This window comes from Thermobia domestica, chromosome 8, assembly GCF_964235325.1.
Source record: "Thermobia domestica chromosome 8, izTheDome1.hap1.1, whole genome shotgun sequence".
Lineage (NCBI taxonomy): Eukaryota > Metazoa > Arthropoda > Insecta > Zygentoma > Lepismatidae > Thermobia > Thermobia domestica.
The window spans coordinates 122,356,135-122,383,762 of NC_137461.1; the positions used below are offsets into that span (position 1 = coordinate 122,356,135).

The following is a 27,628-nucleotide window of genomic DNA, read 5'->3' on the forward strand; positions in this document are numbered from 1 at the left end:
CTGAGTCACATGAACTTCCTCTAGAAATCGAAAATGAATCTCCCTACTCAAAGCGCGAACGCTAGCCACATAGCCACGTTCCAGCTCCTTTTTTCATATTTAATTTCCGTGGAGTTACTTATCAAATAACAAACGTAAGCTGTACATAGGTTGTAATTTACATGTACCTTCAATTAACGAAAGCAATGTTCTGTTTCTTTCTATAACTAAAAGAATACAAAAGTTACCTGAATAATCAAAATGGGTTACACAACTGAGAGATTCAGACGAAATTTTCTGATATCGATCTGAACATTTATAAGGTGATTGTATGATTACTTGTATAGATCTGCCGTCTTTAAATTTTACTACATTTTTTTTTTTAAATTTATATCTCAAAGTAAGAAACGTGTACTCATAGATAATTATGCCATTACTTGAAGTACATTTTGAAATAGGATGTTCCCGTTTTAATCCTTTGTAAAAAAAAAAAAGGCGTTTTTTGTTATCAAAAAAAAATATTTCAGTGTCATCTTGAAAGTTGATCCTATTCTGCCCTCTCTTCGAACTATTACTAGTTATTAAATTATGCAAGAAAGAAAAACTTGACAAAAATTTTGTTACAATACTCATTAAGCCAACGGCGGCAACAAACATTACCCAGCATGCACCGTGTCCTGCACATGTGACAATCTATCGTCCTCGTGGTGTCGTCAAGCAAGGATCCAGTAAGAAATCGGTAAGTAATATTTATTTTCTATACTAAACTATTATTATTGCATCACAACCGGCATTGTAATTTAGAATTTCTCTCTAAGAACACTGTTTCTAAGCTCAAATTCCCTGCCTTTTCTTTAATGTCCTTGGCGGAAATATAGATCTGACATGATTTACACGAAATACTATGAAGGGAGAAGCACTTTAAAACTTTAAAAAAAGAAAGAAAGAAAGAAAAGAAAAGAATTATGATGTATAATAGCAGCTCTTCGACGAAATTACAGTTGAAATACAGCATATCTTGGTTCTACATCCGACGAACAACTATAGCTGGCCAATACCTTTTAGCTGGAAGATGTGTAGCAACGTCATATATCCAACACTTGTAATTTTTAGCATTGTACGTAGATTGATGCTTACTATTTCTTGATCTTTCACTTCGCATAAAGCTTAAAAATACTCGGCCAGAAATGTGTATACAGAATATGATGGATTCGGATTTTGAACTTTCATCCAAAGAAAATAGGATGTGTCCGTGTGGCATATATTGGATAAGGTTCTCGATATCACACTCAAAATCAAACTATCTCTAAAATGTATTAAATTTTAATTAAATTTTTACATTAATTGAATTTCTGAATAAATTGAATAAACTGAAAATAATATTAACAAAATAAATAATGTAAAATGTAGTTCTGATTTTAAATTACTTGTACTTAACTGTGACAGAACACCAATAAAAGTTTATAGCGACACATATATATTTTCTCGAATAATAATGTTATTATTCAATTACGTTAATGATATATATATTTATTTCAGTTCAAGTAAACCACATATGCTTTCTATACTTGTATTTGGTGTGGTGTAGATAATATTAGAGCACATTATGCATATTCTAACAAATTGAACTATAAATATAGTATTATTAATGAACAGATGACTGATGTAATATTGATTGATCAATGTTTATTTTCTTCAGTCACACCTGACCCTGTATTAACTTGGCTTGCAAGTGTTCCGGATGGGTATCCTTGGCTGTTTACTTCCGCCTGTGGTACATAGTCTTGAGCTTCTTGTGGATATATCATAGGAGGATACCCATACATGTACGCAGGATAGCCACCATACATAGGATATCCGGTATAATATCCATTACCATAATAAGGCCGTCCATAGGCACCACGTGCATACATAGGGTAGCCACCATACATTGGGTTGTAGTATCCAGGATAATAATTACTTGATGCTTCTCCCACGAATATCTATAGAATAGACAAAAAATAGGTTAATTTTATGATTAACGCACGCAAACAACTCTGTAGTTACTTTGTGTATCCTAAAGCAAGAAATGAGTTATAATAATAATAATAATAATAATAATAATAATAATAATAATAATAATAATAATAATAATAATAATAATAATAATAATAATAATATAGTAGTAGTAGTAGTAATATAAAAATATACTAGTATCTCTTTTGTATCAGCTGTTTTGGTTATTAGTTATTAGATTTAATTTTATTGTGTGTGCTTTAATTCTGTACATAACCTACAAATTTTGAATGAATTGCATATCATGACTTCTGTAAATAACTTACAAAAAAAAATGCCCAGCTTTCAACTGAGGAAAAACTTACAATTAAGGCTTAGACAAAACAAGCAAAGTGCAATTCAGGAGAGTGTTCGAAAAAATAAACGGTTTAAGTTTATAGGACACCTTATGGCAGTAATGTTGTATGCACTAGGTACTCCCATGCGCAAAAAATATTGCGCGTATACTGTAACTCACGATTTTTCGCAATTATTCCATTTTCCTTATGTTTATGGGTAAAATTCAGTTATTAGCATGTGGAGATAATAGAAAGCAATCCATCTAAGGAGATATTTCCAAAAAATATAATAAAATAATAAAAATATAAGCAAAAAACAAAATTATGTTCGGTTTTGTGTATACTGGCAATAATGTTTTCGAGGGATTTTTTGCAGTAGCACAGCACGATTGCAGAGGGAATAACTTTAGTTGAATCAAGGAACTGGAAAGTGGACTAATATATTGCATTTATTGGCTTAAATCTAGAGTGTAAATTGTCTACCAAATATAAATTAGCTTCTGTAACCAAGATGTTATACGGAAGTATAGAAACAAAGAGAAAAACTGTTGTCTTAAGTTTGGAAGTGACATGCTCTATAGCCATGAGCATTTATTTGTTAAGAAAAAGACAGACAACAAAAGGTAGTCTGTGTGGTCAAGTGGGTAGAGTGGCGGACTAGTAAATCTTATATTGTTTTGACACCAGATCGAATCCCATGCGATCCCATCCAATTTTTTCTTTAAAAAACATTGTAGAAAGTTTATAATTTTTATGTTAATAAGAACCGACACAATATAATAATGAAATAACTTTTTGTTTTTTCTGATGACGTATTTATTTAGAATTAGTGTATGCTGTTGTATAGCTTCTTTTATCATCCTCTTTTCTTGAAAAAAAAAATTGTCTCCAATAAAGTATGAAAAATATATATAGACAGAAACAGACATCTTAGTATCAAACGTGATTAATCGTGATGAATTAAACAAGTTTCCCGTTGTTAAAAAAGAAAACTATAGAAAATTATTGAATTTGGTCTTTAGGTTTTTAGCATGCTATATATATTCTTTATAAGACTACACTTTATAAGGGAAGATGTGCGATCATACCCACAAATTTAGCTAGTGAGTGAAAGATGTTTTCGGCACAAATATTTTACAGGTTTAGGTGCATGAAACACCAATACGCCATGGTCTCGACCTTCGTTTATTCCACATTATTATCCGACATACCATAGCAGGTAAAAAGCAGCATCAATTGGCAAGAAGAACTGCAAGTTGTGGTCTGTTTTCGATGCTCCGGACTCGATCGCCTAGCACGCCCGTCTATACCATGACTCATACGTCTATCATTCACTGCAGGCACGTATCCAGCTTTTCTTTTCGGAGGCACGAATTCTCGTAAACATGTAATTCTAATGTTTCAAAAATATCAATAATAATAATAATAATAATAATAATAATAATAATAATAATAATAATAATAATAATAATAATAATAATAATAATAATATAATAATAATAATAATAATAATAACAATGCAACAGTTCTGTATTTCTCTTAAACGTTTATTACTTTTCATTTATGAACCGGTCAAACTGCATTGTAACACAAACGAAATCAAAAAATATTTTCTAGAGACATGTAAGGAAAACTGTCTGCTACGTATATCACATAAAAAATAGCAAATGGCTATGAGTGAATCGTTCTAATACAGTAATGTTATAAACAAAACGGAAACGAAATTATAATCCCATTTAAAAGTGTGCTTTAATTCCACCTGGTTTCAATGGCATTACGGTATATTCTTACAAGTAACACTCCGATTTTGATAAAATTTGGCAGGTAGATACTACACATAAAATAAACGAATACATGTTTCTTTTTTTCTGCGGAAAAACGATTTTAGGGGGCAAAAGCCCCCACCCAAAATTTTGAAAATTGACGCCCGAAGGGCAAAAACAAGTGGACCAAAGTGAACGAAATTGTGCACAGATATGGCAGACGTAAAATGAAGGAATACGTGTTTTGTATTTTCCTGGAAAAAACGGTTAGGTGGGGCACAGACTCCTCCAAACCTTTGATCATGAAATATCAAAAGTGCTAGTAACAATATGTCAGATGTGTGTAAAGGACGAAGAATTCCAAAGACACTTTGTGTATATACGATACGCAAAAACTAAACGAATACCTGTTTTTTTTTTTTTTATTTTCTGGCGAAAAAATGGCTTTTGGGGGCAAAAGCCCCCATCCAAAATTTTGAATGTTGATGCCCGAAAGGCAAGAAGAAGTGAATCTAAATGAAAGAAATTGTGCCCAAATATTGTAGACGTAAAATGAGGGAATACGGGTTTTGTATTTTCCTGGAAAAAAGAAAAGAAAAACGTTTGGGTGAGACACAGACCCCTCCAAAACTTTGATCGTGAAATATCAAAAGTGCTAATAACAGTATGTCAGAAGTGCTTAAAGGACATGAAGAATTGGAACGACCCATTGTGTAGGGACAATACACAAAAAACAAACGAATACGGTTTTTTTTTCTGCGAAAAAATGGTTTTAGGGGGAAGAATTCCCCACCCAAAATTTTGAAATTTGAGGCCAAAAAGGCAACAAGAAGTGCACCGAATTGGATGAAATCGTGCACACATATTCCAGACGTAAATTGAGGTAATTGTGTTTCGTATTTTCCTGAAAAAAAAACGGTTGAGTGGGGCACGGATCTTCTTAGCTGGTTATTACGAAATATCAAAAGTGCAAATAAGTATACGTCAGAAGTTCCTAAAGAGTATGGAGAATTGCAACGAAACTTCGTATAGGGACAATTTGCAAAACAATAAATGAAATGTGTTTTAATTTGTACGGAAAAACAGTGTTGGAGCCTAGAGCCACTCCGAAAAAAAAAATATTACCGTAAAAGTGCAGGAAGGAGTGGACCGAAGCAAATGAAATTGTGTGTAGATATTGTATAGACTGTATATAAAATAAGGACTTTCGTGTTTTTAAGATGTCCCTATCAATTTTGGCACATCAACAGCAAACAGGAAATTAATCGGCACGTGTTTTTGTTTATGCGGAAAATCATTGTAAGGGTTAAAGTTGCCTCGTGAAATACTATAAAATACGCTATACTGTTTGTGATTGTTGTTGATCTGCCAAATTTGAATAAATCTGATGGAGACACTTGTGAAACAGGAGAGGCTTTATTTATCATATCCAATATCTATAGACAATTTCATTGGCTTCGGTCCACTCCTTCCGACACTCAACACCACGGTCCACTCAACAGTATTTTTCTTTTCAGGAAAATACGAAACACATATTCCCTCATCTTACCTAGGGATGCGCTCGAGTCGAGACATGTCTCGAATCTCGACTCGACTCGACTCGAATTCGAGTCGAGATTCGAGTCGAGACACACTTTGTAAAATTCGAGACGAGTCGAGACAAACGTATTTCTCGACTCGAAAATTCGAGTCGAGACACGAGTCGAGTCGAGACGGCTCTTAAAAATCTCGACTCGACTCGAATGTCTCGAAAATCTTTCTATAATTTTTAATATTATTTTGAAGAAAATATTCATTCAGAAACAGCCTTGAAACCAATTCCAGCTTTTATTCCTTCAGAAAGGTACAGAACGCATAAAATTAATAGTTAATCTTTAAAGATCAAGATTTAATTTTAAGCTCAATTCAGTTAATTAGAACTAATAGTTAATGTCGTTGTATTTGGTTGTACTGCAAATATAATGATAATAATAATAATAATTGATTATCTAGTTTGTATAAAACTATTATCCGTAGTCTAATTCTAGTTTGTATAAAACTATTGCGATAAAGTGAACTTCATAAATTCTCTGAATGAGCAGTTGGTAGTCTATAGTAATTTAGCATAGTTATAATTATTGTGTTTTCGTTCCCATGAACGCAATAGGGTTACGTAACTTCTGGATTATTCGCTTGCCCAACTATTCTGAGGCTTTAATATGTTGCAGCATATCACGAGCTACGGATAATATATAATGTAACATTTGTTGTAAATCACATATTATGATACGAGACTATTTTACATAGTACATCTTATCTAATATAAATAAAATAAAGAGTTTGTTTGTGTGTTTGTCTGTCTGTCTGTGTGCGACCTGGGGACCAGACGAGTGAACCGAGAGTTCCCAAAATTTGGTCACGGGTACCTTAGTACAGGCCCCAGATCAAGATGAAGCGTTTTTTTAAATTTCGAACCAGGGGGGTCTCGAGGGGGACGTTTACTGGGACGACCTGGGGACCAGACAAGTTGACCGAGAGTTACCAAATTTTGGTCACGGATACCTTGGTCCAGGTCCCAGTCTAAGGCGAAGCGTTTTTGTCAAAATTGGAACCAGGGTGTCTCAGGGGGGCGTTTAGCGAGACATGTAGTAAAAGTAATCCAAATTGATCGACATTAGGGTCAAATCCATAGTTTTCACGGTCGCTGAGATAAATGGTGACACTTCCATCAGCGATGACTTGCAAATTCAGCTACTACTGTATGCGGGCCGGGTGTCAGCGGGTGAGGAATACCAAGACATGTATAAATAGCCCATATTGATTGATACTAGTGTCAAATTCATAGTTTTCGCGGTCACTGAAATGAATGGTGATACTTCCACAGGTGTTGACTTCCAAATACAGCCCCCATGCGAAGAATGGGTATATTAAGCTAGTATTACAATAAATGGACTGCTTGGATGCCAAGAACTAGTACAGGTAAGTACCATTCACTTCTATGAATAGGTATTTTTTAAAAGGATTTTTGTAAACACTAAGTTATAAAACAATCAACTACATACAGTAGTTATGGTTTTGGTTCCCAACATAAAAGAAATATGGATTGTTCCTGAGATATTGAACTTCAACTTTCACTTCTGGAAAATTTCAATTTTGGAGTTGGGCCATTTGGCATCAAAGCAGTTCACTGTAAGATAAATACATTCCGCACATTAGTAACATAGTTGTTCAGGGGCCTTCGATTTCCATCCTCTCAAATAAAAGCTTAACGATTGCTTGATACATGCTGACTATATAGGAGAAATAGTGAATTAAGTTTTCGAGCTTTGGTGCGTATCCGTATTTACACTCTGATATAAATTTAAGTTCACACTCAAATCGAGCTAATTGTTTAATGCATTTCGAAAGCTTTTGTTTTTATGCAGCTCATTAAGGAAAATCTATTTCATAATCGTAACATTTATGTACTAAGAAACTATGAACGTAAAGTGGACTCGACCTAGCCCCGTGGCTGCTGTGACTCAGTGGCAAAGCTCTCACCCTTGGTGTGTGAGAACTCTGATTCTGTGTGTGTGTGTGAACTCCGCGGCTAGTGTACGCGTCTTTGCCGTGAAAGACTCGGGTTCAATTCCCGGCGCGAGCTCATGTAGTTCGGATTCCACGTTAATCAGTAGGTCTACAATTCATATATCCTCGCTGCTGAAAGAGACGGTGAAGTCAAAATCAACTAAACAATATATATGTGTGTGTGCTTATGTGAATTTCCTCGTGGCTGTATGGTTAACACATACGCCTTGATCGCGGGAGACTCTGGTTCGATTTACGGTGGAAGCTCATGAAGTTGTTACCGGTATCCCACTTTAAACTGTAGATCCATGCCTCATATAACCATAGATATAATATATATGCCTTTGATACACTTGTTTTCCGACTTGGAAGCCATCGAAAATTTCCGGACACAGAGTCCCGTAGACCGAAAATGAGAAACATGGGTACAGAGTAAAACAGCCATAGAAATTTAAGCTTTTTAGGCTAACTTAATCCTTACATATAATGCAACTAGCTTGGCCAAGTTATAATGGAGGAAATGCTATCATTACAACACTCTGAGAATAGAAAATGTTCGTCAGGTATTACTATCCCCCCTCTCCTGCAGAATGAAAACCCTGACTAAAACTCAATATATATATATATATATATATATATAAAACTATTTTGTGTAATGTAACAAACAGTGGCGGATAGTATTCATGTTTCCTTGCAGAGGTCCTTACGAGGGTTCGCTTCCATCTTCCTATCCCCAAGAACTAAAATAAATTAAAAAATTGCTATTACTTGTTAATCTTGTACAAAGGACGCAATTAAAGTCCCAGTGTAACACCCCTTCACATTTAGATTTTTCCCCTGGAAGAAAACAAGTTATTATTGTTTCTTGATTTCTCAGTCTCACCTACATAAACATACGAATAGAATTACAGGATAGGACATGTTTAGATTGCTTGCACGTGATATCTAACTATATTTCTCATCAAATGTGTCACAGATGAAAATTTCCGTTTGTACTGCCTCTATTTTGTGGTACATATGTTTCATTTATGTTATGTTGCTAAAATTCGTTAGGAAACAAGTACAGACTGCGCCTGTGTGCCTGACAAAACGTAAATGTACTGGATAATTATTTCTTCACTTTCTTCCAGAAAAGAAAGTAACCCATCTCATGTCGGCTAACAAAAGGAGGTAGCGGACCAAAGATAGCCGTTGTTTACCTAAGGTCGTTACACAGCAGGGGTTTCATTCAGTCAGAGGGAAAAGAAAAAATAATTTAAGGTTTCTACATTTGTTTTGAACTGCAATATACTTCTTCCTTTTATTTTAAGAACCATTTCCTTCTCATTTGTCTGCAGCAGAAAAAAAATGCAAAAAAAATCACTAGAATGTGCCTATTTACCCAAATTACGTACTAGATCACTAGTTCAATAGTAAAATCACTTAATCTAGTACGAAATCATAAATGTGGCATCCCTGGGTTGGAGCGAAAGTAATGGTTGGAGTAAAAACTAGTCCGTATTTCTACTGCGTTCTGTTGTTGAATTCACAGAAATGTTCAAAAATAAATTCAAGAAGTAAAACACGATCCTACAAAAGACTGTTTACTTGCTCACTGGTTTTCGTATTGTGAAACTCAAGTGCGCAGTCATGTTGAATACTTCTGTCCCTTTCTACTTTACAACTTGAGGTGGGATGAGGGTCAGGATAGATCTAGTGATATACCGCTAAAGGAAGTGCTTCAGTACAGAGTCGGAAGCGGTATGTATTGTTTATACTACTTACAACGTTACCCCCCACTTAAAATATAAATTCACCCTTTCTCCCTTCCCTTTTTCTAATACAATGAACCGACTCTTTTGCTGAAGAAAGATGCTAAAAGAAAATTGAAACATCTGTGTCTAAACTTTCTTTGAAGCGCAGTCTTTTGTATTTGTAAGGTTTTGCGAGTGTTTTCGAGATAGCCAAATCTTTTACCATGGACTCCTGCTGCGAACTGACCGTGAGTAAACACCCGATCTCGCTGTGCTCAATTTCTCTCGCACACGTGAAATGGGTTTGTTGTTTCCAAAACAAATAGGAAGTTATCTTGTGCTTTTGCATTTCTGCACGCACACAGGTACCATTGTTGTTTTAATGATCAGAAGAAATATCAAAACCATCCGATATATATGATACGAAACAGCTAACAGAGGGAGGCAAAGATAAAAGTAGGCCTATACCAAGTTTTCCGCGTGGTACCATTACGGAGAATAAATATTTGATAAAGTCACGTAGATGCGCTTAAACCTATTCCATCTGTCCTTATAACTTTTCTGGTCTCATCAATTTTTCAGGAGAATACGTACAACTTATGTCCAAATTCCATATATACTCTTTCTAAACTAATGAGTAAACTCATTAAGAACACCAACTGATATCAATAAACAGGAAAGAAAACAATACTTTATACTTCTATCATTTGGTACACATCTCTATGAAGCACAGCTTGTTTCTTTTCGAAATAGCTCCTTCGTGTCACAGCTGTGGTTAATTTTGTTTTGTGTTAGGATGAAAGAGAGAAATGCAACATTTGCTTCGCGGTGAAGTTATATATATTATTAAGATGAGCGGTGATAAGCGAGGTTTAACAAAGAATGCCTTTCGGATGCACAATTTAACGGGTAGTTGCAGTCCGTGTTGAGAATCGAACCAAAGCTATGTAAGACATGTTATGAAAAATCCAAAAGGTGTGTTGTATCGGTGCAGTACCAGTTTTTCACGTTTTTCAAAATGTTCCAAAACCCAAAGAATAATCTTTAATTTCTGATATTTTAGTCGTCAAAAATTACAATTTTATAATGTAGTCAATGTTTATAATTACTGGGCAGTTGGGCGTTTAAACTAATAACATCATAATAAAGTCAAAACCATAATTTTGAGTTGAATTGATTCTGAGTTTAACGTCCCGTTCAGCAGCGAGGTTATGTGAGACGTGGACCTACTGATTAACGTGGAATCCGAACCACATGAACTCCCACCGGGAATCAAGCCCAGGTTTCCCACGCCAAAGGCAAGTATGCTAACCGTTAGCCACGAAGGAGCTCCACCATAATTTTAGTGGGCGTTAAGAAATATCTCGCCAGTGCTTTTACAATAAACAAAATTTTATAAGTATTAAAGAATAGTGGTAAGTCTTTATATTAGCTCTTTTATAATAGCTCTTTTATTTATGAGATATGAGTATTTTGAAAAAAAAAACAACTAAAGAATAGGTTGGCGGAACCACAAAAGACTTTCTTATAAATACATACGCACCTTACTCACCTTTTATAATTGCCATGCTTACGTTCTCCATAAAAACAGAAATTCTCTTTTAGTGATACTTTACACAAGATCATGAAGTGGGTTCAAATTTAATTAAAGGCAAAATACAATACAATAATCCACAAATATTGCCTCAAGTGAGTTTAAAGATTTCTAAACACTAGTGCGAAACCGGGCTCTGCCGTTGCGATCGATTTACAGGTCTTGAGACGAAAGTAAGAAGGGACTTACGCACACAGTAAGTAAAAACAATTAATATGCCGGTAACTTTCCCCCAAATGGGTGTATCTTAAAACTAACCTCACCATTATTTTTCTAATTAAATTCTAGCCCGAAATTATGTATCATATTACCCTATTCCCATTTTGAAAACTTGACCTTAATTCAAAATGGTGGATTTCAAGATGGCTGCCATCAAGGCCATATCTACCATACGACTTCCCCCCCAGGACTTATATGTATCCACATGGTTTTTCTTCACTTTTCTTCATTAACGCTCCGTTTACAAAGGGTAGTAAGGGACTTCTGTAGTAATCTCTAATAACCACATCACAACTCTTAAAAGTTATTTAAAAAAATAGAAAACATGCACCATGGCAAAAATTTGTCATCACAAGTAATGATGCATACATGCCTTCTATCAGCAAAAAAAGTTTCATTGAAATTGGAGCCGGACATTTGAGTGATGTCCCTTGTGGGATGTGATTGAACGTGACGTCAGAGCACATCGCCCCCCTTCCCGGAATTTACGGAAATTAGGTAACCTGAGTGAGCACATGTGGTGCCAGCTCTCTCCAGCGACCTATCAAGGATCATTGCGTGTATGCCAAGACGTGTCGCCGTTTTTATCCATGCCAAAAGTCGACATACGGACAATTAGGTAGGTAGTCATGATGGTCTGGCTGATGTGTGCGTATATTTTAACTCGTACATTTTGTCTCGACTCGAATTTTGAGACGTCTCGACTCGAATTCGAGTCGAGTCGAGACAGGGACTGTCGAGTCGAGACACGAGTCGAGACAGAAACATATTTTCGAGTCGAGACACGAGTCGAGACAACATTTTCTCGAGACGAGTCGAGACAGGCTTAAATCTCGACTCGACTCGACTCGAATGCATCCCTAATCTTACCTCTACAACATTTGTGAACAATTTCATTCAGTTCGGTCGATTTCTTCTTCCCTTTCGGGCGTCAAATTTCAAAATTCTGGGTAGGACCTTTTGCCCCCTAAGACCGTTTTTTTCACAGGAAATAAAAAAAGCCGTATTTGTTTATTTTTTGCTTATTGTCCTAACACAAAGTTTTGTTCCGATTCTTCATGTAAATTTGGGCACTTCTGACATACTGTTATTAGCACTTTTGTTATTTCATGATCAAAGGTTTTGAGGAGTCTGTGCCCCACCTAACCGCTTTTTCCAGGAAAATACGAAACCCGTATTCCCTCATTTTTCGTCTAAAATATCTATGCACAATTTCATTCACTTCGGTTCACTTTTTCTTGCCTTTCAGGTGTCAACTTTCAAAATTTTGGGTGGGGGCTTTTTCCCCTAGAACCGTTTTTCCGCAGAAAATAATCAAAAACCGTATTCGTTTATTTTTTGCGTATTGTTTATACACAAAGTGTCGTTGCAATTCTTCATGTCCTTTACACACATCTTACATGTTACTAGCACTTTTGATATTTCATGATCAAAGGTTTGGAGGTGTCTGTGCCCCACCTAACCGTTTTTTCCAGGAAAATACAAAATACGTATTCCCTAATTTTACGTCTGCAATATCTGTGCACAATTTCGTTCACTTTGGTCCACTTGTTTTTGCCTTTCGGGCGTCAACTTTTAAAATTTTTGGTGAGGGCTTTTGCCCCCTAAAACCGTTTTTCCACAAAAAATAAAAAAGCACTTATTTGTTTACTTTATGTGTAGTATCTACCTGCCAAATTTTATCAAAATCGGAGTGTTACACTGGAGAAGTGTTACTTGTTAGAATTATAACAACAACGCATTGCCCACAGTTTGAACACTGACTCAAAGTAATCTGATATAAAAGAACCTCAAAAGGAAAAAAGTAGGTTTATTAAAAAGTGTTTGAGGTCTGGAAAGGGACAGCTTCCAGGACCTCACGCTGGATACGTCCCTGAGTCAATGCATTATATTTGTTTCTTACAAAACATGATTATTAGATGAGTAATATGTAAAATTATATCATAGTTTGACTTTTAATAGGTCTTTCCTTAACACACCCATATTATCCGGCATTCTGCCTGTCTGTTTTATGTCGGATAAACGAAACTCTACTGTATTTCCAAAGATAGCATATACACAGGGGCTAGCGGTCTGCACGGGCCGGAATTTTTAGAACGGACCCTGCCCGTCCCCTTTAATTTATAATCTATAGGCATTAGCGGATTAAGGGCGGAGCCAATGGAGCCCAGGCTTCGGGACCCCAAGCTCAGGGGGCACTTTAAAATCCCTCTGTTTAACAGTAAAATATAGTAATCAACTTATATTATAGGCTCCAGACCGATGCTAATTTTTTTCCGCTCGTTACGCTCGCGGTATCGCTAGATTTAAGTCTTTCCATCAGCAGCATTTAACTGTTAATAATGAATGCAATTATTTAATTGTTAATAATGGATTTAACTAAACTAATTATTGTAAACTTGGAGCACATTCAAATATTACAGCATAGTTCTCGGTAGTTCCATAAACCTATGAGGCTGTGGAAGGCAGCAAAGAAAATTTATGCACTGGAACTATTCTTAACATAGGGCCCCCTTAAAATAGTCGGCTCTAGGTCCCCAAAAGCCTTAATCCGCCCATGTCTATAAGCAATATTTCACGAAAAGCATGTATTTTTTAACAAATGTGTTTGTCATCAAGTTTTCATAAAGTAGTCCCTTTCTCCTTTAAGCAATTTCAGAGGCCACGGTGTTTCAGTGGTAGAGCGTTCTCCTCTTGTGCATGGAGTCCTTGGTTCGATCTATGCTCGCCCCAAGTGAACCTTGTGCTGGACACTGTGTGCGTGAGTTTTCTCGGGGTTCTCCCGTTTTATCCCACTTTCTTCATTCGACCATTTCATTCATTTCTTATCATCACTGTCTCCTTTAGCCTAGTGTGCGTGGGTTTTCTCGGGGTTCTCCCGTTTCCTCCCACTTTCTTCATTCCGCCATTTCATTCATTACTCATCTTCACCGTCTCCTTTAGCCTAACCGGCATAACCGTGGGACGTAAAACCCAAAGATTTTTTTCCTTTAGCCTAGCCGGCATTACGTGGGACGTAAAACTTAAAGGTTTCATTTCAAATCATTTCAATCAAAAAACAGTTGTAGGAAGTATGTAATTTCGAATAAAACAAACTACTAGATACAATTCTGAGTATATTATTCTTTTATGAAATTCTCGCGAACCTTATTTCTAAATCGAAGGGTAAGAAGACTAAATTCACTCTCTTATTGTTATAGATCCATTTCAATTGAAGCAGTTGGAATAGTTGGAAAAAATAAAAAGCCATACCCTATATTCCAGTGTGGCACAATTGGTATAACGCGGCACACTGATGTGTCTAGCAAAGTGAACAGTGTGACGCAAACTGTTTCCTATTATTTGCAAGAATATTTGTCGAGTTTCTGTTATTTATTATTATTATTATTATTATTATTATTATTATTATTATTATTATTATTATTATTATTATTATTATTATTATTATTATTATTATTATTATTATTATTATTATCAACGATTCTTCCATGGACAGCTCTCTGTATACAGTTAAGCAACCACAAGTATCACATTGAGGGATAATGCAAAAGTCTATTTGCTTGTATATTCTATCGGGAATAACTGCATCCGTCTAGAAAGCTAGGACTAACAACAAAGGGATCCGATGTTCTGACCGCACACCGCCCCAAATCGTGAGTTCTCTTCTACGCCTTAGCACAATAAGGGCTGTTGCGTTAAGGGAGAGAGAGAAACAACAATTCCATTGCAGTTATATGCTTATTAAATGTTAACTTATGTTTATAAATTATGTAAATGATCGTATCGTTTTCTGTTTATTATTATTATTATTATTATTATTATTATTATTATTATTATTATTATTATTATTATTATTATTATACATTTCTTAATAGGTTGATTGCCACGTGTATGGAATTCCATACACACGGCTCTCCTGTGCAGCAGAACGTGATGATTTTCCATACGCAAACAATGTAGATATTCCAAGTTTGTTGTGTTCGTTTTATAGGTGTGTATGTAATTAGATACATATGGCGTAGAAATCAAAATTTAATATCCATGCCACGTATATGCAAAACCATACACAAAGAAATTTATGAACAAAGACATTGAGTTTCAGTTTATCGTCTCGTTCAGCAACGAAGCTATATGAGACTTCGGCCTACTGATTAACGTGGACTCTAAACCACGTGAGCTCTCGCCGGGAATCGAAGCCGTGTCTTCCACGCCAAAGGCGCATACGCTAACCGCATATCCACTAAGGAGCTCATGAACAGAGACATTTATGGGCTAAAACAAAGGCGAAAACAAAGATGTGTGATGTGATTTTGAGTTTATCGTCCCTTTCAGCAGCGAGGCTATATGAGACGTGGACCTACTGATTAAAGTGGAATCTGAACCACCTGAGCTCCCGCCGGCCGAAAACAAAGAATGTTCATTTCAATGCAAACCTATGTAGGCCTACGGACTTCAATATTCGCCCTCAAACGAAAGTGAAGACTATCCATGATTCGCAGTATTAAACTCTCTCTCACCTCTGTATTCTCCTAACATGTCTCCCAGCGATTACAACATTTTTTGGCGTCTCAATCACTTCTTATGTTAGTAGGATAGCTTTACCTAGAGGCCACTGATTAACCTGGCATTGTATTTTTCACTTTTTTACCTTCGGAATTGACAATCATCGTTTGGACATTTCAGTCGCACCTACCTAATATTAACAATGTTTCTACGATAATTTCGTAACATTGTATTACAGTAAACCCTCGTTAACACGAATTCCAAGGGACTGAAAAATCAGGAGTTCGTGTTAAAAAAATTCGTGTTAACCGGGAATCCAAATTTTATTAATTGAATACATTTTCTCCATACATACGCACTACAGTATACAGACTATACATACCACTACAGTATATTATGTGTGTCATAGAAAACACTAGAGATAGTATCGACTGAGTAATCTCGGTACCGTCTCGATTTCGAAAAGCACGGCTCGGTCTCAAATTCGAGACGAGATCGAGATCGAGACTAGTTTCGGTCTCGGTACCATCCTCTGAAAAGAGAAAACACCACAGTAAGTTTATTATCCTATCTTCGAAGATTTTTTTTTTTTTTAAGTTTACATTGCTACTATGTCCATCAATCCTTTTTATAACATCAATTTGCAACAACACAGAACACAGAAGGTCAAGTGTGGAAACAGCGAGCATAAGCGCCCTCCTCAAATGGAATTTCCACGCAGAAAATCAAGGTCAAATTATAAAATCGACAACTCCGTTAACAGGGTGGGTACCGCTAGTATCGGAAAGGTATTTACGACTGCTGTCACCAGTTTGGAGTTACAGGGGAGAGAAGATTTTTGTCTCGAGCTGTCGCCAGCCCGTCTCCCAAGCACCTGCATGTTCAGCGCTTGACGAAGGACAGAATCAACACATCATAAGGGAGGAAAGATACCCGTTTCTGGTTTTTCTCTTATTTACAAGGCAATTTTCATCTGTATAAATACTGTATGACAAAAACTGATCTGGAGTGAAATCTAAAATAAGAAAAATGATCTGAAAAAAAAAACAACAACAAAGGATTGAAAGTTCGTGTTAAATGAAAACATTTACTGACTCAAGGGACTAAAAATTAGTTTGTAATTCGTGCTAACCGAAATTCGTGTTAACCGATAACACTTCCTATAAGATAACGTACAGCGATGCCGGGACCGAAATTTTGTTCGTCCTAACCGAGTGTTCGGCTTAAGCGAGTTCGTGTTAACGAGGTTATACTGTATTTCTTTGTTGATTAGCTTGGTTAGGCTTATTTAAACACTTTTTTTCTTTGCACCGACGTGTAACATCTCTTGGACGAAAATACACTAGCTCTCACTGGAAATCAAATCCAGAACCAATGCACTTGAACCATTTGACCACAACAAGGCACATTTAAAAAGAGGTTTCGATTTTGTTCGGAAAATTGTGATTAGGTGTAACATTAAAAATACATTTAAGAAAGGGTACGGAGCAAACGCACTGTACTTTCTCGCTTGAATTTCTTACACTGACTCGTGTTAGGCTGCAACTATTATTGAAACATTTATTTGGGAAACTGCGAATAAAATAATATTTTGGAAAACTTTGCTAGAAGAAACTTCAGGCCCAAAAGTAAAGTACCCATTGGTCATATTTTGGTTAGAAATAACTTGATCCATATATTAGAATTATTAAGGATATAATTGTATGCGAACTATAAGCAAAAGCGTCTGAGTAATTTCTGAGAAAATCATGATAAAAGTCACCCCAAGAATAAATTATCAGGGGGCTCTTTTCAGGACAAACAAGCTATGCTATATTGTTAGTGTTTTCATAAAACATTTATTTATGAAATACGAACACAATCGCCTGAGTCGTTCTTGAGAAAATCGCAGGGTAAAACTTACTGTCAAAAGTATTATACCACTTCTAGATTTTCCGGATGAGGGAATTATACCATATAGCTAGGTTATTTATGTAACATGTATTTATAAAATATGAACAACAAACATCTCCTGAGTTGTTTTTAGGAAGGTCATCGGGAAAAGCTTACCCCCAAAGGTAAACTCTTCTATCTGTAATTTTGACAGTATATCGAATAATTTTTAAGCAAATCGTCGGGAAAAATTTCACTGTCAAAGTAAACTCTCTCTTTTGGATTTTTCTTTTCGGAACAAGCGAGTTATGCATATTGTAAGAGTGTTACAGACAATATTTTTACTGAAATTAGAAATTTGTCTCAGTTATTACTGAGAAAATTGTCAAAAAAAAATTCAACCCTTGAGAAAACCACTTCTTCTGTATGTTAACGGAATAAACGATTTATGCTGTATCTTAGTTTATTAATGAAACATTTCTTTACGAAATATGAACAAAATTGCCTGAGGCATTAATGGGAAAACCATCGGGGGAAAGCTCACCCTAAGAGTAAACTACTCCTTCGAACGAGTTGTCATATTGTTAGGTTATTAATAATACGTTTATTTATGAAATGTGGTTGAGAAAATTGTGGAAAAAGAACGCATACCATACAGTAAATTACACCATATATATTTTCTCAGAAAAAATATTCATATACGGTGGATATTTGTTAATAAAATATATATTTATAAAAAGTAAATAAAATCGTCACAGCTTTTTTTTCTTGAGAAAATTGAATTATTTTAAATTTTAATCCTTCAGTAAATTACCCTTACTTTTAGGTGTCGAAGGATATAAAATTCGAAAGATAGTATGTTATTAAAACGTTATGTCTAGAATTCGGTCCAGATACGTTGAACAGTATGGCCTCTATTTGAGTGCATGTAAAAGCGTGACGAACCGAGAGACGAATAGATGGACAGACATCGAAAAATAATTTTTTCGATATGTAGGAGCATTGTAGCTTGAATTCATTGAAATCTGGTATTCGGTTTTTATAACTATCACCACACTTTCTTCTTTCGTCGCTCGACTGTGAAAACGAATAGGCCTATACCGACACGTAAGGTGATAATTTGTAATCCCAAAAATTTAATTTGTTATGTTTAATGTGTTGTCACGCTAGAAAAAAAAAAGCTTATGCATGTTACATCATTTTATTATCAGTTTTTCACGCTACTGTATAATTCGGTATGATTATAATTAATATCCATGGCATCTTTTGGAAGCATTCGTGTTCCTCACAAATAGAGCTGTTAATTTAGTTTTGTTTAAAGAAAGCATCCTTTCTTTCCTTACACAGACTTATGATTGCATTTGTTGCACTTGTGGATATGAAACAAAAGGAGAGAGAGAGAGAGAGTCAATACTCTAAAAAGAAACACACACACTGCAACACTAGAACAGTAATTAAACATCAGCTTTTTTTTTCTTCATGACAACGAGCTATCGCTGTGACTGCGTTCGCCACGCTGTGTGTAAGGCAGCAGGTCGCGCATGTTTTGTTTTTGTTTTTTTTTTTTTTTTTTTTTACTGTTCCTGACTCACAGACACTCGCAGTGAGTTGAAGTTACTTCTGCTGACGGAGAGGGAATGATTAAGCATATCATACCATAAACTGAAAACAATCGCTATTAGTAATAATACACTAATTCTAAATAAATACGTCATCAGAAAAAACAAAAAGTTATTTCATTATTATATTGTGTCGGTTCTTATTAACATAAAAATTATAAACTTTCTACAATGTTATTTAAAGAAAAAATTGGATGGGATCGCATGGGATTCGATCTGGTGTCAAAACAATATAAGAATTACTAGTCCGCCACTCTACCCACTTGACCACACAGACTACCTTTTGTTACCTGTCTTTTTCTTAACAAATAAATGCTCATGGCTATAGAGCATGTCACTTCCAAACTTAAGACAACAGTTTTTCTCTTTGTTTCTATACTTCCGTATAATATCTTGGTTACAGAAGCTAGTTTATATTTGGTAGACAATTTACACCCTAGATTTAAGCCAATAAATGCAATATATTAGTCCACTTTCCAGTTCCTTGATTCAACTAAAGTTATTCCCTCTGCAATCGTGCTGTGCTACTGCAAAAAATCCCTCGAAAACATTATTGCCAGTATACACAAAACCGAACATAATTTTGTTTTTTGCTTATATTTTTATTATTTTATTATATTTTTTGGAAATATCTCCTTAGATGGATTGCTTTCTATTATCTCCACATACTAATAACTGAATTTTACCCATAAACATAAGGAAAATGGAATAATTGCGAAAAATCGTGAGTTACAGTATACGCGCAACATTTTTTGCGCATGGGAGTACATTTCCACAATTTATTTGAAATCTTCCTAGATAAATTGTGAATAAAGCGTGTTCAATGTACATTTGTTTTTATAACATTAATCTCAGCTACGAACTATCTTCAGTCTACACTGAAGAGGAATTCGCATCACTGTCAGGGACTGAGTTTGCTAGAATGAATTGTTCACAAAAATCTAGAAAAAATATTTAGTGAATCTACAAAGCTTCTGCAATTAATATTAACTGTACCTATGGCGTCAGTAAAAGAAGAAAAGTTATTTTTCACATCAAAAAGAATTGACACTTTCAAGAAATTGAATATCAAAAGAAAGGTTATCACCATTGGTTATGCTTTCCATCAAAAAAGACGTGACAATAAGAATACTAGAGTTCAACCAGCATGTATTAGGCAGATTTGTTCCAATCAAAGAGAGAAGAATGAACTTACTAATTAAATAAGGTGATTAATCGGATTAAATGTTCTGCATTATTTATTTTTTAAAAACAGATTTTTATTTAATTTAACATGTCACATAGCATTTGCATCTAAATTTATGCTGATTAGTCAGTGAGTCTACTTTATATCTTCTGTCACCGATTGTTCGTACTGCAACACCCGAAACCACAAACCACCGGCCACCACTGATCAATAGTTAATACTACTAATACATTGTATTGTACCTGGAATGAACAATCCATAGTTAGTATCAACCAAAAATTGTGAACATCGTGTTTTTTGAACGATTATTCTGCGATATGGACTATATAGGCTATAACCCTTCCGGAGCTAAATGTCTATATTTGTATCAAAAATGGTTCAAATCGTTTAAGGATGATTTGATAAAGCTATGAGTATTGTGTTCCCTCTGTTACATGCCCCATTCGTTTCAATGCGCAAAAGTAGACAAAAACCTTCACAGGGCAAAAATGGTTTAAAATGTTCAAACTGCTGAACGTACGAACACCAATTTACGTTAGTATGTTTAAAGAATACTTTGTTATAGATAGATAAACATTAGAAGAGGCAACCAATGATCTTAATAGAGAAACTGCATCGCATTTAACAAGACTTGTTATAAAATAACAGCATTTGTAGCCAGATAGTTATCTGATTTCTGATAGGAACTAGTTATGTCACCCACAACTCTTCTCTAGAAAATATGCGTTATTCACATTATTTAATGCACGATTATTAGTACTGTACAGAGATGGAGTGGGTCAGTGGGTCGGTGGGTCAGTGGGTCAAGTTTTCTGAATGGGTCAGTGGGTCAACAGCATGTGACCCACTGTGACCCACCACCCACCATGACCCACTGCGACCCACCACCCACCGTGACCCACTGCGACCCACCGACTCAGTATGATCTACCGAACCTCTCTGCTAACTGCATTGTAGACAGTATCTTCTGAAGACTGGTAAATTTGTCTCCGTTTTACTTTCGAAACCTTCATTTCCCTTTCTTTTCCACTTGTTTCTGTCTACTTACTTGAGGTGAGTATATCTAACCAAGTGAAAAAAGAACTTCAGGCACTTTTGGATATTGATATTTTTAATAGTGATAATAGCAATAGGACTTACACTAGAACTTGGCTTTCAAGACCTATGAGTTTTTAGAGCTAACTACTGGGAAAAATACATTTTTGAATCACTGTAATATATAAATCATTATATAAAAAATTGAATGTAACTATATGTGCCTGGTCATCACGGTCAAATTACAAAGTCAAATGAAATTACTTTTGGTATATAGTTAGGCCTTAATCCAAACTGGGAAGTTATATTGCTTTTATTATAATGCATAATATCCTAAGGAGGTAGTGGGGATCCGAATTTTTGCGGGAAAAAAATATTAGTATCTCGTAAGCCGTTAAACTTACGGAGCTGAAATTCAGTGTATTAACTCTTTATTGAAAATAAACAGAATGTGTCCGAGCACTTTTTTTAAAAATTCTCCTTTATGTGTATGGCGGGTGCACTTTCTATATATGGAAAATTGGTAGTGAGTTGGTTTCTAAAAATGATCAAAAACGATCGATGTTTTTAAGGGGGATAAAAACAGAAAAAAATACAGTGCTTGGCTTCATATATCCATTGCTTTCTGCTATAATAATTGCTTCAAAGCTTATGTTTATTATATGGAGCGCTTCCAGCACATGACAATCAACCCATAAAGTTGTGAGAAAAATAGACAAAATTTGTACTGTAAGCTTAATTACATGGAAATTTGAAGTTTGGATTGTACGCATAATTGTATGGAAAATTTTACACTTTTTTTCCCTTTACGTTGGTCTACTTACTTTAATTTGGAACTTTGAAATTTCATCTTTTTTTCCACTGAAAAGTATTGATAATTCAACAAGGAAATAATTATACTATGATAATTTAATTGAAATACATCGTAATTTGGCCCATAACAAACAGCAGTGTGGTAATTGAAGGAGAAGAAGAAGGGAAATTCCCATTCACCTCTGAACACTTTCCAGGAACCTCGTTCCCTTTCGCTTTCTAGACGGGGGAGGGAACTTGCTAATGGTATCAAACCTTCATGTGTAAATACCAGGGCCCGGATTTTGTTGACAAGTCAACTTTTCTCTGTTACGCATAAGACAAGGCAAATTCTAATAAAAACGTTATCCATCAACTCTAGGTTCTAAAAATATATTTTTAGGGTCAACTTTTGGTCACTTTTTGCCGTTTTGAAGTTTCAGGTAATTTTTTTTAATATTTTAAGGTAAATTTTAGGTCACTTATGGTCTTTTTATTCTTTTTCTTCTACATAAGGAAATCTTAAAATGAAAACTGTTTACGGATGTGAAAAAGACGAAGTTAAATAATCTCTTTTCATGCTTCCTGACTATTCGGGTGGAAAAACTGCATTCTTAACAAACTAATGGAAACTAACCTGTAGCTGGTTGACGAAAGGAGGAGGTTGGTAGGTGGCCGAACGGATACTTTTGGGTTGTTGACCACAAAGGATGTGATCACATGAATAACTAAAAATGAATTAGAAGGCGTACAAAGATTTTAAACAGGGTTTTTATCTATTATTCTCATATAGTCTACACTTGCAAACTTTTATTGTTTAAGAGTGCTTCCTAGTTTCAACTCGGGAGTGAATTGACGCTTTCAGTACGTACAATGTCGTACAATGGACTGATCAACGAACGTAAATGATCAATGGATTGCAACTAACTGAAACAAAACTTTTTGAATATGAGTGACACACGTTAATTAAAATCCAATGGATATTTAAAAAGTGTCAATGTTTTACGAAATAAACATTTAAGAAAACACAAGTTTTAAGGTCAATTTTTGTGAATTTTAGAAGCATTTTACAGGAATTTTAGTGTCATTTTATAGGTCACTTTCTAGAAAATTTTAGGTCAACAAGATCCGGGCCCTGGTAATTACAAAAATTAAATTTATAAACAAATAAGAAATCATCAGTTTATCAGGCTTTAATTGATAATTTATTCACAAGATTCCCTATCAAAGGTGTGGTACCGGTAGATGAAGTTTCTGTTCTACATGGGTCGACATTGCTAACTGACATGGTCGATATGGAAAAGATGTGTGGTAATAGAGAGATGATACTTCTTGCTGAGTATTTCAAACCTGACCAAGAAAAATCGTTATCAGACTTAAGTCTAACAAGTAGATTGTCGATGAGAAGTTGCAGAAATCGGGTAGAAGTATTATCAATTTCCACGACAGAGTGCAAACGGGGATTTCCCGTTATGAATTTACAGATGACTGATATTAGAAATAGACTAAGTGCTCAAACATTGTCTAACTTGTTGCTAATCAATGTTAATGGTCCACCGCTAGACAAGCTCAAAGTAGGCGAGATAGTTATTTCTTGGCTGAAGGATGGACATCAACCCGCTGCGGATGATTTACCGCCAAAAAGTCACCAACAGGAAATAAATCCGATTTCAGATTTGTTTTAAGGTGGAAAATTACGAGTTACGGAAAATGTATACTTGTATTACTAGTGGCTTATTTGTGTTATTCAACTTTGTACCTAATTTTTAGTAAGCCTCTTCTTTGCTTTAGGTAAACTACTTTTAATAAATATTCATAATAATTGCAATTATGCATACTTGTAACTTAAATTTAACGTGGTGTTTTAGTGATTACACAAATTACAATTATGACCATACTTTATGGAAATGCTCTCACATAGGGTACCCGAGCACCTTTATACGCTATGAACAACTGATTTTTCAAGTCTTTTGTGAGAAAAATACTGTGAACTGAGAAACTATAACCTTTTCCATATTGTACAGGGATATTTTCCTGCGAATAGAAGTTTCTTGTGGAATGCGTTCAGAAATTAACACTTGCAAGAATACTCTCTTAATACAAGTATATTTTAGGCACATACTAATTTCCCGCCACCTCGAACTGTTTCAATTTCCTCACTGACAAACACTTTACCATTTTATATCGTAAAGGTCAGATCCATCGTTATTCTAACAGATTGGTGCTTGAGCGATTGACTAGAAATTCAAACTCCGATTAGTGACAATTTCACAGTCTTGTTTTATTACAAGTGTAAACTCTTTAGTCAGTACAGAAGAGGCCGTGGATCGTGTTCAGAATTGATGACGATGGATTTTGGTTAGTCAGAGTAGGTCAAAGTGGATGAGAGTGGTTCATGGTGGATGGTGGGTCTCGGTGGGTCAGAGTGGGTCACGGTGGGTGGTTGGTCAGAGTGGGTCATCGTGGGTGGTGGGTCAGAGTGGGTCATCGTGGGTGGTGGGTTAGAGTGGGTCACGGTGGGTGGTGGGTCATGGTGAGTCATGGTGGGTCGTGGGTCAGTGGGTCGTGGGTCAAGTTTTCATTGAACCACGCCAACTCTGGTACTGTAACTTGATTCTCTCTTTACCGCCAATCTTATGATTGTAAGTTAAGAATACTAGGTTCTATGCTAAAAGAACTTATACCTGAACCCTCCATATCCAACAAGGGAAAAGTTGCACGGCCAACATCTGCATCTGTGTGTATATCTTCTGTACAACGCTGATATGTTTCTTTATCAAAAAGTATTAATAAATTATAAAAGATAGTTTAAAAATAATAAAGCAAACATGTAATATTGCAATAAGTTAATATCTGAAGAAAGTTTGAACTAGTTTTCATCCTATTTCGGGGAGAAATTCGCCATGTTATTATAAGCGGAAAAATTATTTTAAGTGAAAATGTTAGACATAACACTCTATCGTGTTGGCTAAACTACTGATGAGTTAAGAATAATAATCCTACTAAAGATCATAATGAATTGGTCGAAAGGACCCGACGGTAATTAACTCCATACCTAGTTTCATTTATATAAGTGTGCTTGAAAAGTGAGAGAATTTCACAAACGGAGTTCCCTGGTGGCTAAGAGGTTAGCGTACGTGCATTTCGCGTGGGAGATCCGGGTTCGATTTTCCGAGGGAGTTCACGTGGTTCAGATTACATGTTAAGCTGTAAATCCACGTCTCATATAGCCTCCCTAAACTAAAACTCATATCAAATCAATTTTACAAATTACCATATTTAATTATAACAAACTCATTCTTACCACAAATATGCAAATGACCGCCGTTACATATAAAGTATTCCTCATCTTTTCTTGAATAATACTTATTTGGAAGCCTCAATTGATATTGGTTCCTAGGTAATACCTAAAATGATGAAAATACGTAATATTATACACTAATAAGGATTCAAATGTTAAACACATGAAAAGTTTAATTTTCTACCTATTTCAATTACTGATATCCACTCTGTTTCAATAAAATCGTGTTAGAGTATTACTTTAGTTCAATCTTCATCAAAAGCTTTATCCCATTCACATGAAGAAAAGATTCAAGTTTATTAGCACAGCCTTTGGGCACTGTTTATAACATTTATGTTGTTATTTCCTGAAGTATAACGTACCTTTTCAGCACCGAGGATAAATCAGGCAGTTTGCCTGATTGCCCCCACCTGCAGTTTGCCACCACCTAGAGAAAGATAAACTAATTTCATCAGCATTGTTATAATAGGTTAACTTTTAATTTGATGTTGTAATACTTCAAATCGTATCGTACTTCTGATTGAAACACGGTGTGGGAGATGAAGTTGGTTAGAGTCGTGCAAGCACAGCACAGTATACTCGAGTTTCTACCAAACAAAAAAATCCCACGTATTTTAATACCATATTTGAGTAATAAAAATTCAGCACGAATGTCAGAACTTTGCGAACTGGTTTGTTTATATATGCATTGGTGAAACTCATTTAAGAACACCTAGCAAAAATTTTCGGTTCTAGCCAAAAGTTCGTACACAGGAAAAAGATAGTGCTAGGTGCTACTGATCTCAACATATTAACCTTTGGACAAACTTAATCTTCTATATGCTGTAAACGTAAAATTGGATATATCTAACTTGTAATTGTGAATGTATGTACGTTTCAGCATACCTCTGGAGCAATCGTATGATTTATAATTTTAAAAAGAAAAGGCTGTGGAAGTAGAAGGATGTAACATGTAAATAATATTTAAAACGATCGATATTAGTTTGCAATCCATAGTTTTCGGGGTAGATGAGATGAATAGTGACACACCTGATGCCGTTACCCACATATTACTTGTAAACTATTTTCCTTGTGTAATATAGGCTGTCTCGGGAAGAGTATTGCTGTATTCAACTTTGTTTTTTTTAAAAAAGAAAATATTGTGTCATTTCGGTATCTTACCCTTATTAAAATCCAGACAGTGTTCACCAGAAGATTTTATATTACATTAATGATAAATATAAGGTGTCCCATTTACAATGCAACCCGGAATAGGAAGTTGCTTAAATTTTGAACTGAAAGTGGTGCATGTGAAATGTTTATAGCAAGCTTAAACGTTGTTCAGGTTGATATTTTTCTTCCGAGGAGAGAAGAAAGTATAGTGATCGAGAAAAAAAATCGAGTTCGAGATTTCAACAGATTTGTATGTTTCGTAGCCCCTACATACCGAAAAAAAAGTTTTTCGATCTATGTCCATCTGTTGGTCCGTTCGTTCTGATGTACACTGACTTGCGTAGAGGCTATTACATTCAGCGTATCAATTCCAACTTTTAAACTTAACCTTTTTTTTTTTTTTTTTTTTAGATTTACCAGGGGTATTTTCGAGTTTTTGTCCTATCCATAACAATAGGGATAGTTTACTAAAGGTTGAAAATTTAAAAAAATGTGATTTTCTCAAAAATGGCTCAAACGATTTTTTTTTTAAATTTTACTTAAATCAACATCTCATTAACAGCCCTATTTTATTGTACAAGCATTTTTCTCTTTAAAAAATCCAGAAGGAGCAGTTTATTTTTGCGGTGAGATTTTTCTGATCGTTTGTCTCAAAAATAACTCAGACAATTTTGTTCACATTTCATAAATATATGTTCCATTGAGAAACCCACAACTTTGAATAAATAAGTGTCCAAAAAATTCACAAGGGGTTAGTTCACTCTAATCAGTTATGGGTGAATTTTTCCGGGATGATTTTCTCAGAAATGACTCAGCTAATTGTGTCCATATTTCAGAACTAAGTGTTCCATTAAGAATACCACAATATGTCATTAATCGTTTTCCTTTTAAAATTCGTAACGGGTAGTATACTCTTTAGGGAGAGCTTTCCTGGGATGATGTTTTCAGAAACGATTCAGGCAATTTTGTTCGTATTTCGTAAATAAACCTTCCAGTAAGAA

At 35.2% G+C, this 27,628-nt stretch overlaps 1 protein-coding gene across 4 annotated transcripts in view; it reads right to left on the bottom strand.

Moving 5' to 3' along the window:
* Positions 1–1,316: 1,316 nt before the first annotated feature.
* Positions 1,317–27,628, bottom strand: part of LOC145693187 (uncharacterized) — a 50,611-nt gene continuing 24,299 nt past the window's right edge. For all 4 annotated transcript variants that reach the window (XM_081768958.1, XM_081768960.1, XM_081768957.1 and 1 more), the window contains 2 exons: positions 25,479–25,581; positions 1,317–1,961 (listed from right to left, as the gene is read on the bottom strand). In XM_081768958.1, the coding sequence (XP_081625084.1) occupies positions 1,659–1,961; positions 25,479–25,523 (348 nt within the window). In that variant the 5' untranslated portion in view covers positions 25,524–25,581 and the 3' untranslated portion in view covers positions 1,317–1,658. The remainder of the gene's footprint in view (positions 1,962–25,478; positions 25,582–27,628) is intronic.